Below are 21,350 nucleotides of genomic sequence, written 5' to 3' on the forward strand. Positions count from 1 at the left end.
CAGCGAAGTGATTCAGTGTCTACACACACATGCACACACTTTTTCATATTCTTTTCCATTAGGATTTATTATAGGATATTGAATGTAGTTCCCTGTGCTGTATAGTAGGGTCTTGTTGTTTATCCATATCTTTTCTCTTTTTGATTAATGTGTTCTTCCTGAATAATTTCACTACCAACTATGTGTGAATAACTCCTGTATCTAGAACTCTAGTTTAAGCCTTTCTCCTGAACTCCAGAGCATTTTTTCATCAAAATATCAGAGGTGTTTCTGCAGCTGTCTCACAGACCCCTTGAACTCAATCTATAAACACTCTTATCCCAAACTTGCTTTCCCTCCTGTATTCTCTGCCTCTCTCTTTTCATCAAATCTGAAACCTAAGAGTCAGGCATCCTCTTCCCTCATTCCCCATATCCAGTCCCCAAGTCCTTTCTCTGTCTCCTAAATAACATCTAGCTCTGTCCCTTTCTATCTTCAGTGCTATTTTTTGGTTCAGGTTAGAACATTATTCTTACCTCCAGGCCTCCTTCTCTAGTCATTTCTCTAAGTTTCTGTCAGTGTGATTTTCTAAAAGGCACAAAATGATCTTGTTACCTATTATTTCACACTCTGTTTACTCATTGCCTGAATGGTGAAGTCCTTACATGTTTGTGTGAAATGGTTCTGAGTGTTGATCTGGCGCCAGCCTGCCTTTGTAGCTTTTGTTGCTTCACTGCACACTCCAGAGCTAGGGTCACTAAGAATTACAGGCTATGATGTTTTCTTCTTGCAGGAAAGAGAATACCCTTCTTCCCAACTTGAAGCTGAGAGGCTTTAAGTACTTAATCGATAGTACAGAGTAATGGTTATGGTTGTGGACTCCAAAGACACACTGCCTGGAATCTAAACCCAGCTTTGCCGTTTACCATGTATTTGGCTGTGTTATTTTGGGCAGGTTACCTAATCTCTCTATGCCTTAGTTTTCTCGCGCATAAAATAGGAGTAAAGTTGTGACGATGAATCAGTGGTGTGAAGGGTAAATGAATTAACGTATGTGATGCCCTTAGAACAGTAGCTGGTATACAATAATGTATAACTGTTAGCTATTATTTATTATTCATTGTGTATCATTTATTATTGTTCTTCAGTGAGTCCATACCTGACCTCCCTATGCAGACCTCTTTGTCTACATTATAAGTTTGCTCAGTCGTAGACTGTATCACAGTGATGAAATTATTTATATGTCTTCCTATTAGACTGTGAACGTTTTCACAGTCATGTTTTTCTTTTCATACTTAATGAATGCTTTTAAGTCAGTGAATGAATGCACAGAAATATTCCCAGTGCCTGGCATTGTGCTTTGAGCATGGTAAATGTTCAATATCTCTGTTTTAGTGAGATCTCTGTAATGTGAATCCATGGTTTTGATGTCTATAATGTAAATACACTATATATATACCATATATATAGTGTTTTCTCCCACAATCCTCTCCTTTTAAAAAATTGAGGTACAATTTACTTAAAAAGCACACTTTAAAAAAAATTAATTAATTCATTCATTCATTTTTGGCTGTGTTGGGTCTTTGGTGCTGTGCGCAGGCTTTCTCTAGTTGTGGCAAGCGGGGACTACTCTTTGTTGTGGTGCGCAGGCTTCTCATTGCGGTGGCTTCTCTTGTTGCGGAGCACAGGTTCTAGGTGCGCAGGCTTCAGTAGTTGTGGCACATGGGCTCAGTTGTTGTGGCTTGCGGACTCTAGAGCACAGGCTTAGTTGCTCTGCAGCATGTGGGATCTTCCCGGGCCAGGGCTTGAACCCATGCCCCTTGCATTGGCAGGCAGATTCTTAACCACTGCGCCACCAGGGAAGCCCCAAAAGCATATATTTTTAAGTGTATAATTTGATTAATTTTGAAAAATGTATACATTTGTTTAACTACAACCCTAGTAGATATATAGAACATTTCAGTCACTCCAGAAAGTTCCTTCATATACTTTTCTAGTCCTTTCCCTTCACACCCTGCCCCTGCCCAAGCACTGCTTTGGTTTCTATCACCATAGATTAGTTTTACCTGGTCTAGAACTACATATAAATGGAATTACCAATATGTATGCTTTTGTGTCGGGATTTTTTTCAACATTCTTCCAGAATTCACCTATGTTATGACTAGTAGTTCATTCCTTGTTATTTCTGCATAGTATTTCAATGTAGAATGTATCATAGCTTGTTTATCCATTCTCCCATTGATGGTCATTTGGGTGTTCCCAGTTTTTTGCCATTAGGAATAAAGCTGCAAGAAACATTTTTTTTTTTTTTTTTTGTGGTATGCGGGCCTCTCACTGTTGTGGCCTCTCCTGTTGTGGAGCACAGGCTCCGGACGCGCAGGCTCAGCAGCCATGGCCCACGGGCCCAGCCGCTCCGCGGCATGTGGGATCCTCCCAGACCGGGACACGAACCCGTGTCCCCTGCATTGGCAGGCGGACTCTCAACCACTGCGCCACCAGGGAAGCCCTGCACGAAACACTTTTATGGAAGTCTTTGAACATATATTTTCATTTCTACTGGATATGTATCTATGAAAAGAATTGCTGGGTCATAGCTGCCAAATAATTTTCTAAAATGGTTGTACCCTTTTATACTCCTACCAACAATGTATAAGATTCCACATGCTTCATATTCTTACCAACAACTAATGTTATTAGTCTTTTGTGGAAGGGTTAATTTGCATTTATCTGATGATTAATACTGTTAGCATCTTCTCCATGTGCTTTGTTCCTTCACCATTCATATATCTCCTTATGTGAAATGCCCAAGCCTTTCACCCATTTTAAAATTGGGTGAATGGTTTGTCTTATTGCTTTGTAGGAGTTCTTTGTGTAGGCTGTTCACAAGTCCTTTGTCATTTATATACATTGCAAATATTTTCTTCCAGTTTATGGCTTGCCTTTTTAAAAAATTTTGCCTTTTGATATGCAAGTTTTAAATTTTAATGAAGTCCAATTTATCAATTTTTCTTTTATGCTTAATAACTTTTGTGTCTTTTTAAAGAACTCTTTGTACTCCATGATTGTATAGATACTCTGTTTCTTTCTAGAAGCTTTATAATTTAAGCTTTTACATATAATCTTGTTTTGAGTTAACAGAGAATACTTTACAAATGCTTAGATAAGTTCAGGAGCAAAGCATTCTAACTTTTTTATTATTGTTGAGATAAATTTCACATACTGTATAATTCACCTGTGTATAGTATACAGTTCAGTGGTTTTTTAGTATAGTCACAGAGTTACGCAGCCATAACTGCTATCTAATTCCAGAACATTTCATCACCCCACATGCTTATGAAGTAAGTCAGACAGAGAAGGACAAATATTGTATGATATCACTTATATGTGTAAATAAAACATACTAGTGAATATAACAAAAAGAAACAGACTCACAGATACAGCGAACAAACTAGTGGTTACCAGTGGGGAAAGGGGAGAATTTCCAAGAAATCTTTTGTTTCCTAGTCAACATATTTTCTTTTGCCACAAAGACTGCTCTCTTTTTACTCTCTACTGTCCCCACATTTTACAACTTATCCTTTATTTTCCTTCACCTACTTTACAAAGAATATAGGACTCTTAGACATGAGTCCCCTCATCCTTACGTTCATATCTATAAATCTTTCTGTATCCATGTCCATGTTTGCTTCCTTTTTATCCTAGCAAAGGGGTTATCATTTCTTCTGAGGTTAACCCTTTCATCTGTACTCTGTATCCTGTCCTCATCCGCTTCCTTAGACGCCTTACTTTGTCAGTCACCATCTCCCTTCCACTTCACATTCTTTGTCATCAATATGTAAACATGTTCAGATGTGTCCTTTTTAATAACAAAATAGCTGTCACTCTACTTCATGATTCCTTTTCTTTTTCTCTTTCCTTGACATTTGTCTTAAACTCACTGTTTACTCTCATTTAGTCCTCAATTTTCTGCAGTTTGACCCCAGGACTCTGTCCTTACAACTGTCCTTGCCATGGTCACCAATGACTTCTTTGTTTCTAAAGCTAGTGGATGCTTTTTAGTAACAACTGTGGTATTTCTTCTTCCTCTCTAAAGTGCTCCTCTTTCTTGGTTTCTTTGAGGCCAGCTTCCTGATTTTAATTCCAAAACAGTCTGTCCTTTTATAGTTTCCTTTGCATAACATCAAAGCACAGTTTAGTAAAAGCTGTTCAGGGGGATGCAAATCATTGTGGTCTAAGGATGAATCTCTGGTTTAGCTTGAATGTCTAGGATAAGTCTTTCATCAATTCATAGACATTTGCTAAGGATTAAATACAGGAAAACTAAAATTGTATTTGCTGTCAAGATTTGGGATGAAGATGTGTTATGTTGCCAGTTATGGATTTTTAAACATGCATCAATAGGGTTAGGGTTAAGGTTCTCTTAAGGAAATGAAGGAACGCAATCAAGAGCTGTGACTGATGAATTGTGAGGAATTGACCATTCAGCCTAACAACAGACAGCTCCTGGAACGACAGTTCTCTTCTTTCTTGGCAACTGTCCTACATGTTGTAGTGCCTTCAGTTAACCAGATTCTTATCTCCATCATACAATTCATTGTTTTCTCTCTTTCCCTCTCCTCCTCATCTCACTTACTCCATTAGTCTTTTTAATTGTGAAATATAATGTACACAAAACAAATGCAGTGGACTTTCTTTTTTTTTCCTTTGGGTACTGTATCTGTGTAAACATTATCAAGTCAAAAAATAGAATATCATCACTGCCCCAGTCCTCCTGGTATAACCCCCACCACCCTCACCTAACTCCCAGATATAGCAACTCTCCAAACTTTTGAAGCCATCATTTCCTTTGTTTTGCTTATAGTTTTAAAAACTAAATATTCATCCCTTGACAAAACTTCACCTGATTTAAATCTTCCTATAAATGGCAAAATACAATAACTGTGTTTATGGGTGTCATTGTGTGTCATTGTCTAATTTCTTTTGTTTACAGTCCATTTATGTTTTTGCCTGTAGCTGAAGTTCATTCATTATGTTTGTTGTGTGGTGTTTCATAGGATGAATATTTACCCATTTGGTTGGTAAGTATATGAATAGTGTCCAGTTTTCAGCTATTATGAACAGTGCTGCTATGAACATTCTTGTATAATGGCATACTTTTCTGGAATGGAATTGCTGGGTCAACTTCATTTTTACTAGATTTGTCTAATTAGTGTACATATTTAAAAAACTATTCTCTAAAGAGATTATGCCATTTTCACTCACACCAACTATATATGAGGATTTCTACCCCATTTTGTTGTTCATCACTTTTTTACTTGTTTTTGTTTTATAAGGAATTAGCTACTGTTATTTAAACTGAAAGCTGTTTCTGTTTTTTCATTTTGATATTAAAGTAACAAAAGTATTTAAAAATCTGGGTTAGCCTTATGCCATCTGAGTCCATGCCAGGAAATTAATATGTATTTTCATTATATTAAATGTACTGACATATTTTTATTGTTAGCTATTTTTAGATTCATGTGGGATGACTATATTTTATATACACTGAGTGATACTTGCCACAGATTTTATTCTTTCTTTTTAATCTAAAATGTCATAGCTGTGTAAATTTTCAGTCCTAAACTAAATGGTAAAACTAAATGGTGGTATTTTATGTAAAGTTCTTCTGTGTTATCTTGAGCAGTAGTACAACTTTGGGTTTCATTATATAGATTTTATTTCTGGGAGTTTATGTGGAATATTTATTAAAGTAATTCTAATGAATCTTTATTTTTCTTTAAAGTTGGCCTTTGCCAGAGTTTGATCCAAGCCAAATTCGACTAATTGTATATCAAGACTGTGAAAGACGAGGGAGAAATGTCTTGTTTGACTCCAGTGTTAAGAGAAAAAATGAGGACATATCAGTATCGGTGAGCATCATTATTGATTTGGTTCAAATTTAATGTCAGATATTCTAATTCAAGATGGAATGAGTAAGATTTCAGTTATGGTACTTTTATTTGTCAGTTCAAAACATTTTTACCATGTTATTAAAATTTAGAACACTGGTTTTGAGAATTTTTAAAGGAAAAAACATTTGCCTTATTTGCATTGGTCTAGTACCAGAGAAAATTTTAGTTTGACATGTATTTACTTATATACTTGTATTATGAGATATGGCTAGAGCTACAGGGATTGTTAAAGCGGATCTGGTACAAACCTCTCACCTTATGACTGTGGAAAGTGTGACCTGGAGAGGTGAAATTATTTGTCTGAAGGTACAAAGCAAGTTAAATCTGTAGCCCTTAGTTCATCATATTTTCCCATACTATACAGCAGTAGTAAGAACATCTATTCTGTTGACTTTCAACATCATATTTTGAAATATTTTATGACTAGTTTAGCAGTAACAAATGGCCTTTCACTTGGTCATCCAAGAAAACCCAAGTGATTGCTGTTGTTTTGCTGCTGCTACTTCTATTAAACTTTCAGATGTAAAGACTGTCCATCGCCTGGATCTATAATCTGGAAATGGAAGCCTGGAATTGTGTTTTCTCTCCTTCCCTAAACTGACAATTTTCACTAACATTTCAGTAAACTAGAATTGACTTTTAATAGACAAAAAGTTATTTTTTAATAGGCAAACTATTTATCGAGACTTGGGAGTTTGTACTTGAGATTTTGTGTTCTTAGAAAAATTTGATACATTGGACGTGGTCTGTTGTCTTATAATAGCATCCTCATCATCTACTTAGGTGTCATATAATAAGTACTTGCCTAATTTTTGAGTTATTTTGATTGTCAGGTTTTATGATGTTCTTCTGATTAGTAACACATTTCTTAATTTTCTGGAGATTGTGCTTTGTTCAGATTTCTTAGCCATTCTCTGGACACTTTTTTCAATCTGACAAGAAAAAAAACATTGCAAACTTTTCTTAAAGTATTGTTTGGTTGTACAAATGACTAAGTATCTACAGAGCACTAGGCTCTTGGAGATTTAGCAGTCTCTACCCTCTTGGTGCCTGCAATTAGACATTCTTAGGGAGGTGAACATTGAACAAACAAACAAATAAATAAATAATTCCAAATTGTGATTGGGTACTGTGAAAGAAACACACAGAATTCTTATGAGATTCCACAGGAAGGAACCCATTTTTTAAATTTGTTTTGTTTTGTTTTGTTTTGCGGTACGCGGGCCCCTCTCTGTTGTGGCCTCTCCCGTTGCGGAGCACAGGCTCTGGACGCACAGGCTCAGGGGCCATGGCTCACGGGCCTAACTGCTCCACGGCATGTGGGATCTTCCCGGACCGGGGCACGAACCCGTGTCCCCTGCATCGGCAGGCGGACTCTCAACCACTGCACCACCAGGGAAGCCCAGGAACCCATTTTTTATCAGTTTGGTTGTAGGGGTATTAGGAAGGTCTCACTGAGGTAGTGACATTCAACCTGAGATCTCAGGAAATTGAAGGCATGGTGTAGGGGATGGGTATTCCTTTAAGCAGGACCAGCAAATGCAGTCTACAGGGTGACTTAGGAGCTTAGTGAATTGCAGGATCTAAAAGAAGGCCAGTTTGGCTGTAATGATAGTAAAGTAGTATGTGAAGTAACTAGAGATGAAATTGGAGAGAGATGGAACAGGAGCCAGAATATTCAGGGCCTCATAGATCTCTGGGTTAGAAGTGTAGATTATATTCTAAATGTAGTGGGAAGCCATTGAAGGGATCTGGTTTATGTTTCAAAAAATCACTTGGGTAGAGAGTCCAGAAATAAACTCACACATACGTGGTCAGTTAATTTACAACAAAGGAGCCAAGGAATATGCAATGGGATAGGACAGTCTCTTCAATAAATGGTGTTGGGAAAACTGGGCAGCCACATGCAAAAGAATGAAACTAGACCGCTTTTTAACACCATACACAAAAACTAGCTCAAAATGGATTAAAGACTTGAACATAAGACTTGAAACCATAAAGCTCCTAGACTAAAACATAGGCAGTAAACTACTTGACACTGGTCTTTGCAATGATTATCTTGGATGTGAGACCAGAAGCAAAGGCAACAAAATAAAAAATTAACAAGTGAGACTACATCAAACTAAAATAGTTCTGCACAGCAAGGGAAACCATCAACAAAATGAAAAGGCAACCTACCAAGTTGAGAAAATATTTGTAAATCATGTATTGGGTAAGGGGTTAATATCTGAAATATATGAAGAACTCATACAACTCAATAGCAAAAAAACAAACAATCTAATTGAAAAGTGGGCAGAAGATCTGAATGGACAGTTTCCAAAGAAGACATACAGTTGGCCAACAGGTACATGAAGAGGTGCTCAGCATCACTAATCATCAGGGAAATGCAAATCAGAACTGCAACTGTTTTATCACCTTACAGTTGTTAGGATGGCTATTACCAAAAAGACAAGAAATGACGAATGTTGGTAAGGGTGTGGAGAAAAGAGAACCCTTGGGCACTATCTGTGGGAATGTAATTGATGTAGCCACAATGGAGTACAGTATGGAGAATCCTCAAAAAATTGAAAATAGAATTGCCATATGATCCAGCAGCTCCATTACTGAGTCTGAAGAAATAAAAACACTAACTTGAAAAGATCTATGCACTCCAGTGTTCACTGCAGCATTATTTATAATAGCCAAGACATGGATGCAACCTAAGTGCCCATTGATGAATGAATGGATAAAGAAAAAAATACATATAATTCAGCCATAAAAAAGAAGGGAACCTTCCTGGTTTTGACAACATGGATAGACCTTGAGGGCATTATGCTAAGTGAACTGAGTCAGACACAGAAAGACAAATACTGTATGATCTCACTTATACGTGGAATCTAAAAAAACCTGAACTCGTAGATACAGAGAACAGATAGGTGGTTGCCAGAGGCAGGTGTAGGGAGTGGGGAAAATGGGTGAAAGGGGTAAAAAGTATAGGTTTCCAGTTATAAAATAAATAAGTCATGGGAATGTAATGTACATATGGTCACTATAATTAATAATACTGTATTGTATATTTGAAAGTTGCTAAAAGAGTAGATCTTTTTTTCTTTTATTTATTTATTTATTTTTTTGCGTTATGCGGGCCTCTCACTGTTGTGGCCTCTCCTGTTGCAGAGCACAGGCTCCGGACGCACAGGCTCAGTGGCCATGGCTCACAGGCCCAGCAGCTCCGTGGCATGTGGGATCTTCCTGGACCAGGGCATGAACCCGTGTCCCCTGCATCGGCAGGCGGACTCTCAACCACTGCGCCACCAGGGAAGCCCAAAAGAGTAGATCTTAAAAGATCTCATAACAAGGAAAAAATTTTTTTGTAACTATGCATAGTGATGGATGTTAAGTAGACATTATGGAGATCATTTTATAATATATATTACAAATACTGCATCATTATGTCATACATCTGAAATGAATATAATGCTGTTGTCACTTATATGTCAATTTTTTAAAAATAGTGAAAAAATCGGGCTTCCCTGGTGGCACAGTGGTTGAGAGTCCGCCTGCCGATGCAGGGGACACGGGTTCGTGCCCCGGTCCGGGAAGATCCCACATGCCGCGGAGCGGCTGGGCCCGTGAGCCATGGCCGCTGAGCCTGCGCGTCCGGAGCCTGTGGTCCGCAATGGGAGTGGCCACAACAGTGAGAGGCCCACATACTGCAAAAAAAAAAAAAAAAAAAAAAAAGTGAAAAAATCACCTTGTTACTTAGGGAATGGTTGGATGTGGGGGGATGAGGGAGAAGGAAGCGTTTGGTGAATTCAGCGTTTTGGTTTGAATAGCTGAGTGGTGAGATGCCTAAGAGTCATAGAATTGTAGATGGTCAAGCAGACAGTTGAAATCTAAGGCTAGCTGCAAATGTGATAGGCATGTTTTTTTTGTGTTTAGACTGCTAATAGCTCAGCAGAACTTGTCTAAGACTGACAGGTTGACAATCAATACTCTCTTGATGATTTCTTTAGCAAATATTTATTGAAGTTTTTTTGTGTGCTTGATGATGTTCCATTGAATTGCAGCATGTAACTTCTTTACTATTTCTCTTGATGCTATTCATTGTGTTTCTTTAGCATTCTTCCCTTTTGTCTTAAACAGCCTTGTGAGTGTCGTGTCATGCTGTTTCTTGAACCCTTTCTGCCCACTTTTTCTGAAATGATGCTTCATTAGTCTCATTAGTCTTCTCTCCATCTGATATCTCCTTCTTCTCTCTGTTAGCTTTTTTTCTTTGCCTGCAAATCTTCACAAAGTCTCTTTACCCAACACCAACAAAATAATTATCCTTTTACTTTCTCCTTTATTTATATGCCCTTCTGTCTTTTTCTGTCTCTGTCTTTTTTGATCCTTCTCAGTCTTCCTTCTCAGTGTTTGTTGGTGTCTCGTAGCCTCTCTGACTCACTCTCTCTCTGGCTCTCCTCAGTGTCTCAGCTCAATCTCTCCTTTGTATCTCTTAGTCTCTTCTCTGTGTCTCTTAGTCTCTCAGTAGTAATCTGTCTACCAGCTCTAAGCTCATACCATCCACTCATTTCTCAGTCTTCTGAAATTTTCCTGTAAGCCTGCTTCTTCTTTTTCAAACTTTCCTCTAGACTCATCAGTGACTAGAAATCAAACAGCCTTGAATATTTCCAGTCTCAGTTGTTTTATATATCCTCATGTTTCGTGCTATCTCCCTAGATGAAGATTTATCTTCCTTCAAGGTTTATTGTATCACAACTTTATGAATCCTTTCTGATTCCTCTTTTCTGCTACATAAGAATTCTCATAGTCCTTTGTTTATAGTCTTTCACAGACTTCTATATCGGAGCTATATTTGTATGTTTATTTGTTATTAAATTGCAAAAAAAAGTAAAAAATTTGTCTGTTATTCACCTTTGTTTCCTAAACGGCACACTGCCTCACACATGGTAAATACTCAGGACATATTTTGATCAGCTTTAATTAAAAGTTAGGAAGTTTATTATCAAAATCCTGTAAATACTTTAATGAAGATTTTATATGTTCCTTTTGAACGCTACAGAACACATGTTTTTTCCCCAAATTGTGAGCTGTTGGAATCATTAAGTGATTTTTTTCATCTACTTTACTGTACTTATACCTTTGGAACATCAAATCATGTCAGTTCTATATAGGCAAAGAGGGACTGTGTGATGTAAATGATCATTTTAAACTTACTACACAATATTTTGGGTCTATACATAATGATGAGATAGTTTAGGCATTAGCAGTTTCCTGAATATTGTCTTACAATGCTGAAATAAAATTATATTAATCAGTGTATAGCTTTCTCAGAACATTTATTTTTCCAACTCTATTATATTCTGTGAAAAATGAGTCTTGAACATTCAGTGATTGTAATCAAGAAACTTCTTTTTTTTTTTTTTTTTTTCACGGTACGTGGGCCTCTCACTGCTGTGGCCTCTCCCGTTGCGGAGCACAGGCTCCGGATGCGCAGGCTCAGTGGCCATGGCTCATGGGCCCAGCCGCTCCACGGCATGTGGGATCTTCCCGGACCGGGGCAGGAACCTGTGTCCCCTGCATCGGCAGGCGGACTCTCAACCACTGCGCCACCAGGGAAGCCCAAGAAACTTCTCTCTTTTGTAAAAGTTTATTTTTATTTTTTTACTTTTGATCCTCAGACCTTATTCAGCATCTAGTTGAAATGTAAAAATTATTGAGATGTGGTTTCTTTGAACACTGATATAGCCAAATGGATCAAGTGTGATTTGATCATATGATACTATCTTTATCTTGGACATTATTTCTGTGTTAACAATAATCCAGTGCATGTGTTCCCAGTGAATTTACATCGTCACTCACATGTTTCAGCCTTCATTGGTTATATACAAGAATAAAGTTGTACATCAGCAGATTCAAATAACTTTGGAAAGGTGAATACAAATTTTAATGTGTTAGAGTTTTGTACACTCAGAAGCATTGTACAAGTGCTAGTAGTTGAATTGTAATTGTGATATCAGATTTGGAACATAGGATTTGGTTAGGTAATTGAATCTATATAGAAGTTAATATACAGAAATCAGTAAACTCAGGATATACAAATAACTTCCAATTGGAAGTATGAAGGAAGCTAAGGCTCCATTTAAAATAGCAATTTTGTGGGATAGGGAGGGTGGGAGGGAGACGCAAGAGGGAGGAGATATGGGGATATATGTATATGTATAGCTGATTCACTGTGTTATAAAGCAGAAACTAAGAAACCATTGTAAAGCAATTATACTCCAATAAAGATGTTAAAAAAAAAAAGAAGGAGCATGGGGGCTTCTAAGTAAAAAAGGACAAGTGCTTTAAGCATTTGGGAACTCAATAAAATTAATTTATTTTTTAGCACCTTAAAAAAATAAAATAGCAATTAAAAAAATGCCTTTTCATAAACTTAACAAAATCTATATGTTTAGAACTTTAAAAATCTCTTGAGGTACATAAAAGCTTACTTGAGCAAATGAAAAGGCAAAATACATATTTGGGTAATACTTAATGTCATAAAGTTGTCTATTCTCTCTAAGTTGCTTTGTAAAATAATGCTATCTCCATAAAAATGGCAACCTTATTGTTGTTGTTATTATTATTATTATTTTTGGTGGTTGGTGGTATCTGGAATTAGGTAGCAGATTCTAAAGTTCAAATGGAAAGAAATTAGCAATAATAGGTTGGAAAACTGAAGAAGAAAGAGTAGTGAGGTTGAGTAAGTTCTACCAGATTTGAAAAATATACTGTAAAGTCTCAATAATTAAAAGAATATATTATTGGAACATAAATAGATCAATAGACTAATGGAATGAAATAGAGGATCAGAAGTAGATCTAAATACATGCAAGAATTTAATATATGATAAAGGCATCATCTTAAATCAGTAGGGTAAAGATTAATAAATGGTATTAGATAATTAGCCAATTATAAGAAAGATAAACTTAGATTCATATCTCAAGTATATCAAACATTTACATGTAAAAAAAATAAAACTGTGATATTACAAAAAGATAACATGAGTTCCTATGTATCCATGGAGTGGAAAACACCTTTTAGCTATTGCTCAAAATGCAGAAGCCATAAAGTTAAAAGACTTACGCATTTGACAACCAAATAAAAAAAGAAACGGAAATAACTTGGATGGTGGGCAAAACAAAGCAAAAGCAAACAAAAAAGAAAAAAACTACCATGAGGAAAATCAGAAGATAAATGGTATGGGAAAACATTTTTATAGGATATAAAACCAGCTGGTAATCTTTCTATATAAAAAATTCCTAGAAATCAAGACAGGAGAAACATTCAGTAGAAAATTAGGTGAACGATAAGACCAGGGAGTTCACATACAGATGGCCATTACACATTTAATAAGATTCTTCTTCTCATTCATAATAAGGAAATTAAAATTAAAACTATGTTGTGATTTTAGTTCTTTCCTTTTAGATTGGCAAAAACCCAAATGTTGCATGACAGTACTTTGCTGTTAAAGTGAGTGAGTGAAATGACATCCTTGGAGGGGTAGTCTGGCAGTATCTACCAAAATTACATGTATTTATGTTTTGACCCAGCAGTTCCACTGGCAGGGTTATTAACAGATGACTGGTTAAATAAGCTATAGTATATTCACACACTGGAATACTGTGTAGCTGTATTTTTTTTAAAAAAAACAATGAGGAAGATTTCTAAAGATAGATGAAAAGATTCTCTATGATATTAGTGGAAAATAAAGCAACGGCAGAACTGAATCACTTTTTCTGTAAGAGAAAAGGAAAGGGAATATGCTTATATTTGAAAAGAGATACTGGAAGGATAATAGTAAACCAATACAAATGATTTTACTTATTGGCAATGTGTGGAGTGGGGAAAAGGGTAAAGAGTGGGATCTAGATTTCTTTGTGTCGATGAAAATTCAATTAACAATTAAGCTAAGAAGAAATAAAGATAATTTTATTTGAGCCAAATTGAGGATTGTAACGTGGGAGACAGATTTTCAGAAGCTCTGAGAATTGTTCCACTGGTCAGGAGTTAGAGAGGTGTATGTTTTTGAGAGAAAGAATCATGTATCATATTGACAAGTTAAAATTATAAATAAAGTTCATCATAGATTTTTTATAGTCAGGTATGCACATACAGAATGAGCCTTTAGTCAGTGTGATCCCCTGTAGAGGATGGGAAAGGAATATTAATTTTAAAAATTACAATGCTGGCATTAGAAGAAAGAGACTGTTTTTCTCAAAGTTGATTACATCCTCCTACCTTGAGGGGATCTGGTTAATGTATAATGCAGATGCACATTGAACATTGGGAAAGGCATGTTATGTGTATTTCAATTCTGACTTAGTTTGATTGTCCTGTTGTAGAGATTTTAGATCTATAAGACATTGTGCATAGAAGTGTATGTAAAAGCTGTGAGACACACACACACACACACACACCCACACACACACACACACACACACCCCTACCCCTTTCTCTGTACAGTGTCTTTTCTCTTTCCCATTCTTAAGTTATGGCTTTTTTGAAACCAAGCAGCAACAGCTTTGTTGGAAGATGGTCTAGTGAGGGGACATGGCACCATAGACATTGGCCTTCTAGGAGCAGAAATTATGCTTCAGTCCTGGAATTGATATATGTTTGTCCCTTTCTTCCCTCTAGCAATTTGCTTCTTGTTTCAGAGATTGGACATATATAGTTACCTCAGCCTGGAATGTCTTTCTAGCCCTCCCATTCTTCTTCTTTCACCTTAACTCCTATGCTTTTTTGTAGTTCCAGTTTAAATATCATTTCTGATCTGCCTAGACTAAGTTAAGTCTTTCTTGGACAGTTCACATAAACATCATTGCTCCTTAATCTCTTATCTGTAAAATGGGGATAATAATAGCACTTACTTCATAGAGTTGTTGTGAGGAATAAAAGAGTAAATATATGTAAAACAGAAGAGTACCTGACCAGATACTAGGTGCTATGTGAGTTAACTGTTGCTATCATTATTATTTTTATTAGACATATTTGAAATAGTGTATTTAATTATACTAATTTGTCTATTTGTTAAATATCTCCTTCTCCTGTTAGATTGTTAGTTCCACGAGGAAAAGAACTGTTTTATTCACTTCTTTTCGCTAGTGCTTGGTACACATAGTATTCAGTTACTTTTGTTGACTGATAAATGGTGGTTTGCAATAGTAGATAAGTCAGGCCAGCTGGGTTTTGAAGAATGAACATACTGGTAACTGTGGTAAAGCATTGCAATGTTTTTAGGAGTATCAGAGAACTTGGTGGATTGCAATTTTGGTAGTTGTGAGCAGTGAAAGCTCTAGAACCTGTTCAGGAGGGAGAGGAGAACAAGAGGAATAAAGCAAAAAAAAATTTTTTTATTTACTAATTTTTATTGGCGTCTAGTTGCTTTACAATGTGTTAGCTTCTACTGCACAGCAAAATGAATCAGCCATGTATATACATATATCCCCTCCCTTTTTCTTTTCCCTGCCATTTAGGATACCACAGTGAACTAAGTAGACTTCCCTGTGCTATACAGTATGTTCTAATCAGCTGTCTATTTTATGCATATTATCAATAATGCAGTAGTGTCAATCCCAATCTCCCAATTCCTCCCACCCCACCCCTTTCCCCCTTGGTATCCATACATCCATACATTTGTTCTCTATGTCTGTGTCTCTATTTCTAAAGCAAAAAATTGAAATACATTCTTCTTCCATGCTAGACAGTACAGCCTTCTGGTCCTAAGCTCAGCTATTATTAAAAATGTAACTGTCCAATACATGGATGCGTTCTCATTTCAAAAGATTAAACTTACATATATATGAACGTACATTGAAATATGTCTCATATGCATTTCTCTTCCTATTCCTACATCTCCCCAGTTTTTTTCCATTAAAATATGTTACTTACATTAGCTTGTAATGGGTATATTGTTATATTTAAATAAATTTATAAATATTTTAAAATCCCTCAATTTTAATTTCTAATATGGGAAAATATTGATACATACATCACACATAAACAAAATGCCTTTGGGATCCTAAATAATTTTTAAGAGCATGAATAGGTTTTTGAGATCAAATAATTTGAAAACTGCTGCAGTATATAATTAAGTCCCAACAATGAACATTGTGTAGACCATTGTAATATAGAAAAATTCCCGTGATTTAATAATTTTGGTGAGAAAAGTACAGTTAAAAAATGCCACAAATATTATTACAGCTATGAGACAAAGAATAGAAAACAGTACTGGAGAAAATACAGTAAAATGCAAATAGTCATTATATTAAGGTTATGTTATTTTGAATTATTTCATCCTTGGTTTTTCCAAAGGTTTTTATGCTATAATTTATATATGGTGGAAAATCTGTTAAAATATGAATGGGAATAATGTCTCCCTTTCAGAAGCTCTGTAGTGATGCTCAAGTTAAAGTCTTTGGGAAATGCTGCCAACTGAAACCTGGAGGAGACAGTTCTTCCTCTTTAGATAGTTCCATGACTTCATCTTCTGATGTAAAAGACCAGTGTCCTAAGTACCAGGTAAGATCACTGATGTCTTTTATTCATTCACAAGTTTTTTTTTTTTTTTTTTTTGCGGTATGCGGGCCTCTCACTGTTGTGGCCTGTTGCGGAGCACAGGCTCTGGACGCGCAGGCTCAGCGGCCATGGCTCACGGGCCCAGCCGCTCCGCGGCATGTGGGATCTTCCTGGACCGGGGCATGAACCTGTGTCCTCTGCATCGGCAGGTGGACTCTCAACCACTGTGCCACCAGGGAAGCCCCACAAGTATTTTTGAGTGCCTACAACGTGTTATATACCATCCTAGGGACTGAGGATGTAACAGGGACTAGTGCTTACCCTCCTGGAGCTTACAGTATAGCTGGGGAGACAGATAATTAAGTAGGTAAGTTTATGAACTTCGATAAATCTTAGGATAGGGGAAGCATAGAGAGCTTTGGGCACAGGTAGCAGGGGCATTTTCTCCTTTTTATTTCCCATTTCATATTTTTTAGGCTACCAGAATAATGTCTTATTTTATATACTTTTTAATTATTGAAATATGAAGATAAATATAATACAAGTCAGCTGTAGTATGAAATTAAAATATGGCTGAAATATATGTTATCAGAAATGTACATTTTCATTTTTCAAAATTAATGCGGCTGTTCTTTTAAAATATGGAATTAACCAATCATTTGACTATGTAGGAACTTCTCTATAAACTTATGTTATGTTGTTATATTTTACATAGGATCAGTACTTGGTTTCAAATAAGCAAATGTCATCTAATGTGAATTTGTGTCATTCAAGCTTGCATGAATGAATCACAGGTATTTTACATTTAGCAGTACCAAAATAGAATCCTGGACCTTTAAATTATTTATACTTAGGTAATTGTTTTTGGATAGAAACTAACTCTTATACCATATCAACATGACAGTATATGTGGAACAGCTTCGAAGTTATAAAAGTCCAGATGTTAGGACTACCTACATAGTATGTAGTCCTAATATCTACATAGGTCTGCCTGCCCTCCTCTATTCCTCTTCCATCTTAAGCATGTTACCCTAACAGGTTCCTAATAGTGCTGTGCTATGTAGGATCATTATACTTATGCCAATGTACAAGTTTTCTAATTTGATCAACTGTACAAACTTGCCTTTCTTCTTAATGTTATGCAGTTAAATAGTATTAGCAAATGGATCCAGACTGTAGAAACCCTGAAGCAGTGAGTGATTATAATTCTCATTTTGCATCAAAAATCCCTAGTTTTTTTTAAGTACAGGTTCCCAGGTTATATGTCTAGATATTCTAGTAGTAGGTTCATTATGGTCTTGGAAATCTGCTTTTTTAGCAAGAAGGCATTGAATTATTATAGCATATAGTTCACTACACTTGATAAAGTGTTATTTCAGGTAACTAGAACATTATTTTTGATTTATGGGGTATTACAGATTATTGCTTTCAGCAATGAGTACTTACAAAGAATTGAACTTTTAAATAAGAGCCTTTTTAAAAAAGCATTAAAGATAATAGCATTTTCTTAATTATATTCTTCATTATAGATTATGTCACATTAAAATATATAACATGTCAGTGACATTCATGATAACTATTTGGTATGTATTAGAGCAGGCAGAGAGAAACTTTAATAGCAAAGTATGTGGTTTCATAAAATTTATACACCAATTTATTTTTACTGTATTTTGCCTTCTGAGAATTCTTTTTTAATTATAATATTAAAATGTTTAAATGACTTGATATTTAAATTTGTGTAGCTTGTTTAATATAAGAAATATTATTTTTAGTCAAAATAAGAATGGAGTTAGATGCATTGTAACAAAAATGAGCTTGTAAGAGAAGGTTCTCATTTCTCTCATTATCCAGAAGCAGTTTAGTTTGCCAAGTAAGATTGGTATTGTTGATCTTAAAAGAAAAATAAACTACTTTATCATTTAAAAAATTATTCTACTGTTTCTAAAATGTACGTAATACCTAGACTTCTGGAAATAAAAACTTTGTCTTAACCAAATCCCAAGAATAAATGAGTTGCTTCTTGTAGTAACCTAGTAACCTATTTTCTTAAAAAATAACTTTGTGCCTTTATTAAAATTAAGACTATAGCACTGAGAAAGAAAAAACAATATGTCAATGAATGTATTAAAAAACGAATGTGAACATAGTATGTATAATGAAATGGATTGCTATTTGAAGATGTTCTTTTTAAGAAAGGTGACAAAATGTAAATATATAGATTTTTGTTTAACCCAAGGCAGGTAGTAAACAAGCAAACGAGTAAAAGAGAATCACATGATAAAAAGAAAAATAGTATGTAGGTGTATTCCCTGGCTTTCACTTGTAAAATGGGGGTCCTCATCACTTTATTGTTATCTTCAGAAGAATCTTTTAAGTATTTTTAAAAACTCCTAGTTCTTGATTTCCCATGGTAGAATGGCATAGTGAAATTTGTGCATAATCCTCATTTACTATCTTAGATAGTTTTTTGGTCATCTTTCTCATCAGTTTTATTATGTTAATTGTATTGGTTAGGAATTGCATTGGGATATCCTATGAAACAGTGGCTTAAACAAATTAGGGATTGGTTTCTTCACATGACAAGTCTGCAGAGAGGCCATCTAGGCACGATAATTTATGGGCTTCAAGATGGCCTCAGAGACCAAGGCTTCCTTATCTTTCTACTTAGCCACAGTTACTGTGTACATACTTGTTGCCTTGTCGTCCTCTTATGGTGTCTTCATCTTCAATGATTTCCATTTATATTCCATTGACCAGGACTGTGTTGAATGCATGTAAATGGATAGTTCTGAAAGCTACCACTCCAACCACTGGTTTAACTCTTTGAATATAGAGACCAACTCGAAATCCCCTATCTGCAAGGGAGGCTCTGAAATGCAGTTTTTTTCATTTGGGCACATTGCTTCCTTGAAACAAATTGTACTTCAAAAAATAAGGAATAAGATATTTGGTGGTTAACTAGTTGTATTTGCCACAGTATATAAATAGTAACCAAATGGATGAGTCAATTTTTAGATTTTTTTGACTCCTATGAGGACAATTAAAGAATAATGGAAAAGAATAACTTTTTAAATCAGAATTCTTTGCAAACAAGACATTCTAATGCTTAAGATAAGTCTTTTAAAAAAAATGCAAAATATGTCCAAGTTTCCCCTTTTGCAAATGCTTCTTTTTGCACAATAGGAGCGGTAAAATCTGTTCAGCATGTTCAGTGAATTCTACTTCTTGTTATCTGTCCTGGAGAAGCATTGCATATGCCTAAGATGTGGCTAAGAATGTTTATTTGAGCGTTATTTGTAATAGCAAAAAACAGGAAGTAAGTTAAATGCCTGTCAGTAAGGGGAACAGGCTTGATAAACTGGTGTTTTCATATAGGAGAATACTGTGCAGCTCTTAAAAGGAATCTATGTATAACAATATGCTTAGATCTATAAGACATTGTGAAATGAAGAAAATCAAGCTGCAGAACAGTGTATACAATGTAAAATCATTTAAAAAAACATTACGTAGAATACAGCAAAGGAATTATTAATAAAAATCAGTTTTTGAAATAGGTTTTAAATTCTGCAATTTTATTAATGTTATGCTTATTGTTTAGGGTTCTCGATGCTCTTCTGATGCCAATATGCTTGGAGAGATGATGTTTGGCTCAGTAGCAATGAGCTATAAAGGCTCCACCTTAAAGATTCATCAGATCCGGTGAGGGATTTTCTGATTTTTCTTAATGAATCCATTTTAGAATGTTTAGTTTTTTAAAGATGGGAGAATTTCATATAGTCTTCACTCAGATTGAGAATGTCAGATACTAAGTTTATGATGTTTTATGGGTTTAATGCTACTTCATGGCTGTTGTAACTATGCTGTGACATCTCTGTGACTTAAACATTTTTATTTGTAATAAATTGGAAAGGTCCTTGTGTTTCAGTTTCGATGTCTCTCTATCCCTCTCTTTTTCTTCATAGTTCCCCTCCACAGCTTATGCTTAGCAAAGTTTTTACTGCACGGACTGGCAGCAGCATCTGTGGAAGTCTCAATACGTAAGTAGTTATGGATCAAGGGAGAAATGAATTCTTTAAGATCTGCAGAGTATGAAAACTAATAAGCTGCTTTCAGGATTGCAGCATAAATTCAGATTTTATTCCATCCCTTCAGTTTGAAAGTTTATGGAGGCCAGATTTTTTCCCCCAGCTTTGTTGAGATATGATTGACATACACCATTATGTAAGTTTGAAGTATATGGCATGTTGATTTGATACATTTATATATTGCAAAGTGATTACCACCATAGCCTTAGCTGCTACCATCCTGTCACATAATTACCATTTCTTTTTTGTGGTGAGAATATTTAAGATTTACTCAGTTAGCAACTTTCAAGATATAACGCAGTATTATTAGCTATAATTAGCTTGCTGTATATTAGACACCCAGAAGTTGTTAATCTTATAACTAGAAGTTTGTACCCTTTGACCATTTTATCTCCATTTCCCCTACTCCCAGTCCCTGGTAAGCATCACTCTGCTCTCTGCATCTCTGAGTTTGGCTTTTTTTTTTTTGCGGTACGTGGGCCTCTCACTGTTGTGGCCTCTCCTGTTGCGGAGCGCAGTCTCCGGACGCGCAGGCTCAGCGGCCATGGCTCATGGGCCCAGCAGGTCCGTGGCATGTGGGATCTTCCTGGACTGGAGCACAAACCTGTGTCCCCTGCATCGGCAGGCGGACTCTCAACCACTGCGCCACCAGGGAAGCCCCTGAGTTCGGCTTTTTAATTTCTTTTTAATTAAACAAATTTTTTAAAGTTATTTATTTATTGGCCATGCCTTGCGGCTTGCAGGATCTTAGTTTGCCAATCAGGGATTGAACCCGTGCCCCCTGTAGTGG

At 35.9% G+C, this 21,350-nt stretch overlaps 1 protein-coding gene across 3 annotated transcripts in view; it reads left to right on the plus strand.

Moving 5' to 3' along the window:
- FNIP1 (folliculin interacting protein 1) overlaps positions 1-21,350 on the plus strand; it is a 132,302-nt gene that overhangs the window by 48,216 nt on the left and 62,736 nt on the right. For 2 of the 3 annotated variants that reach the window (XM_004279881.3, XM_004279882.3), the window contains exons 2-5: positions 5,762-5,888; positions 16,344-16,478; positions 20,074-20,174; positions 20,438-20,512. In XM_004279881.3, coding sequence (XP_004279929.1) covers positions 5,762-5,888; positions 16,344-16,478; positions 20,074-20,174; positions 20,438-20,512 — 438 coding nt within the window. The remainder of the gene's footprint in view (positions 1-5,761; positions 5,889-16,343; positions 16,479-20,073; positions 20,175-20,437; positions 20,513-21,350) is intronic. The other variant, XM_049707230.1, reaches the window with a different exon arrangement.

This window comes from Orcinus orca, chromosome 3 (genome assembly GCF_937001465.1).
Source record: "Orcinus orca chromosome 3, mOrcOrc1.1, whole genome shotgun sequence".
Taxonomy (NCBI): domain Eukaryota; kingdom Metazoa; phylum Chordata; class Mammalia; order Artiodactyla; family Delphinidae; genus Orcinus; species Orcinus orca.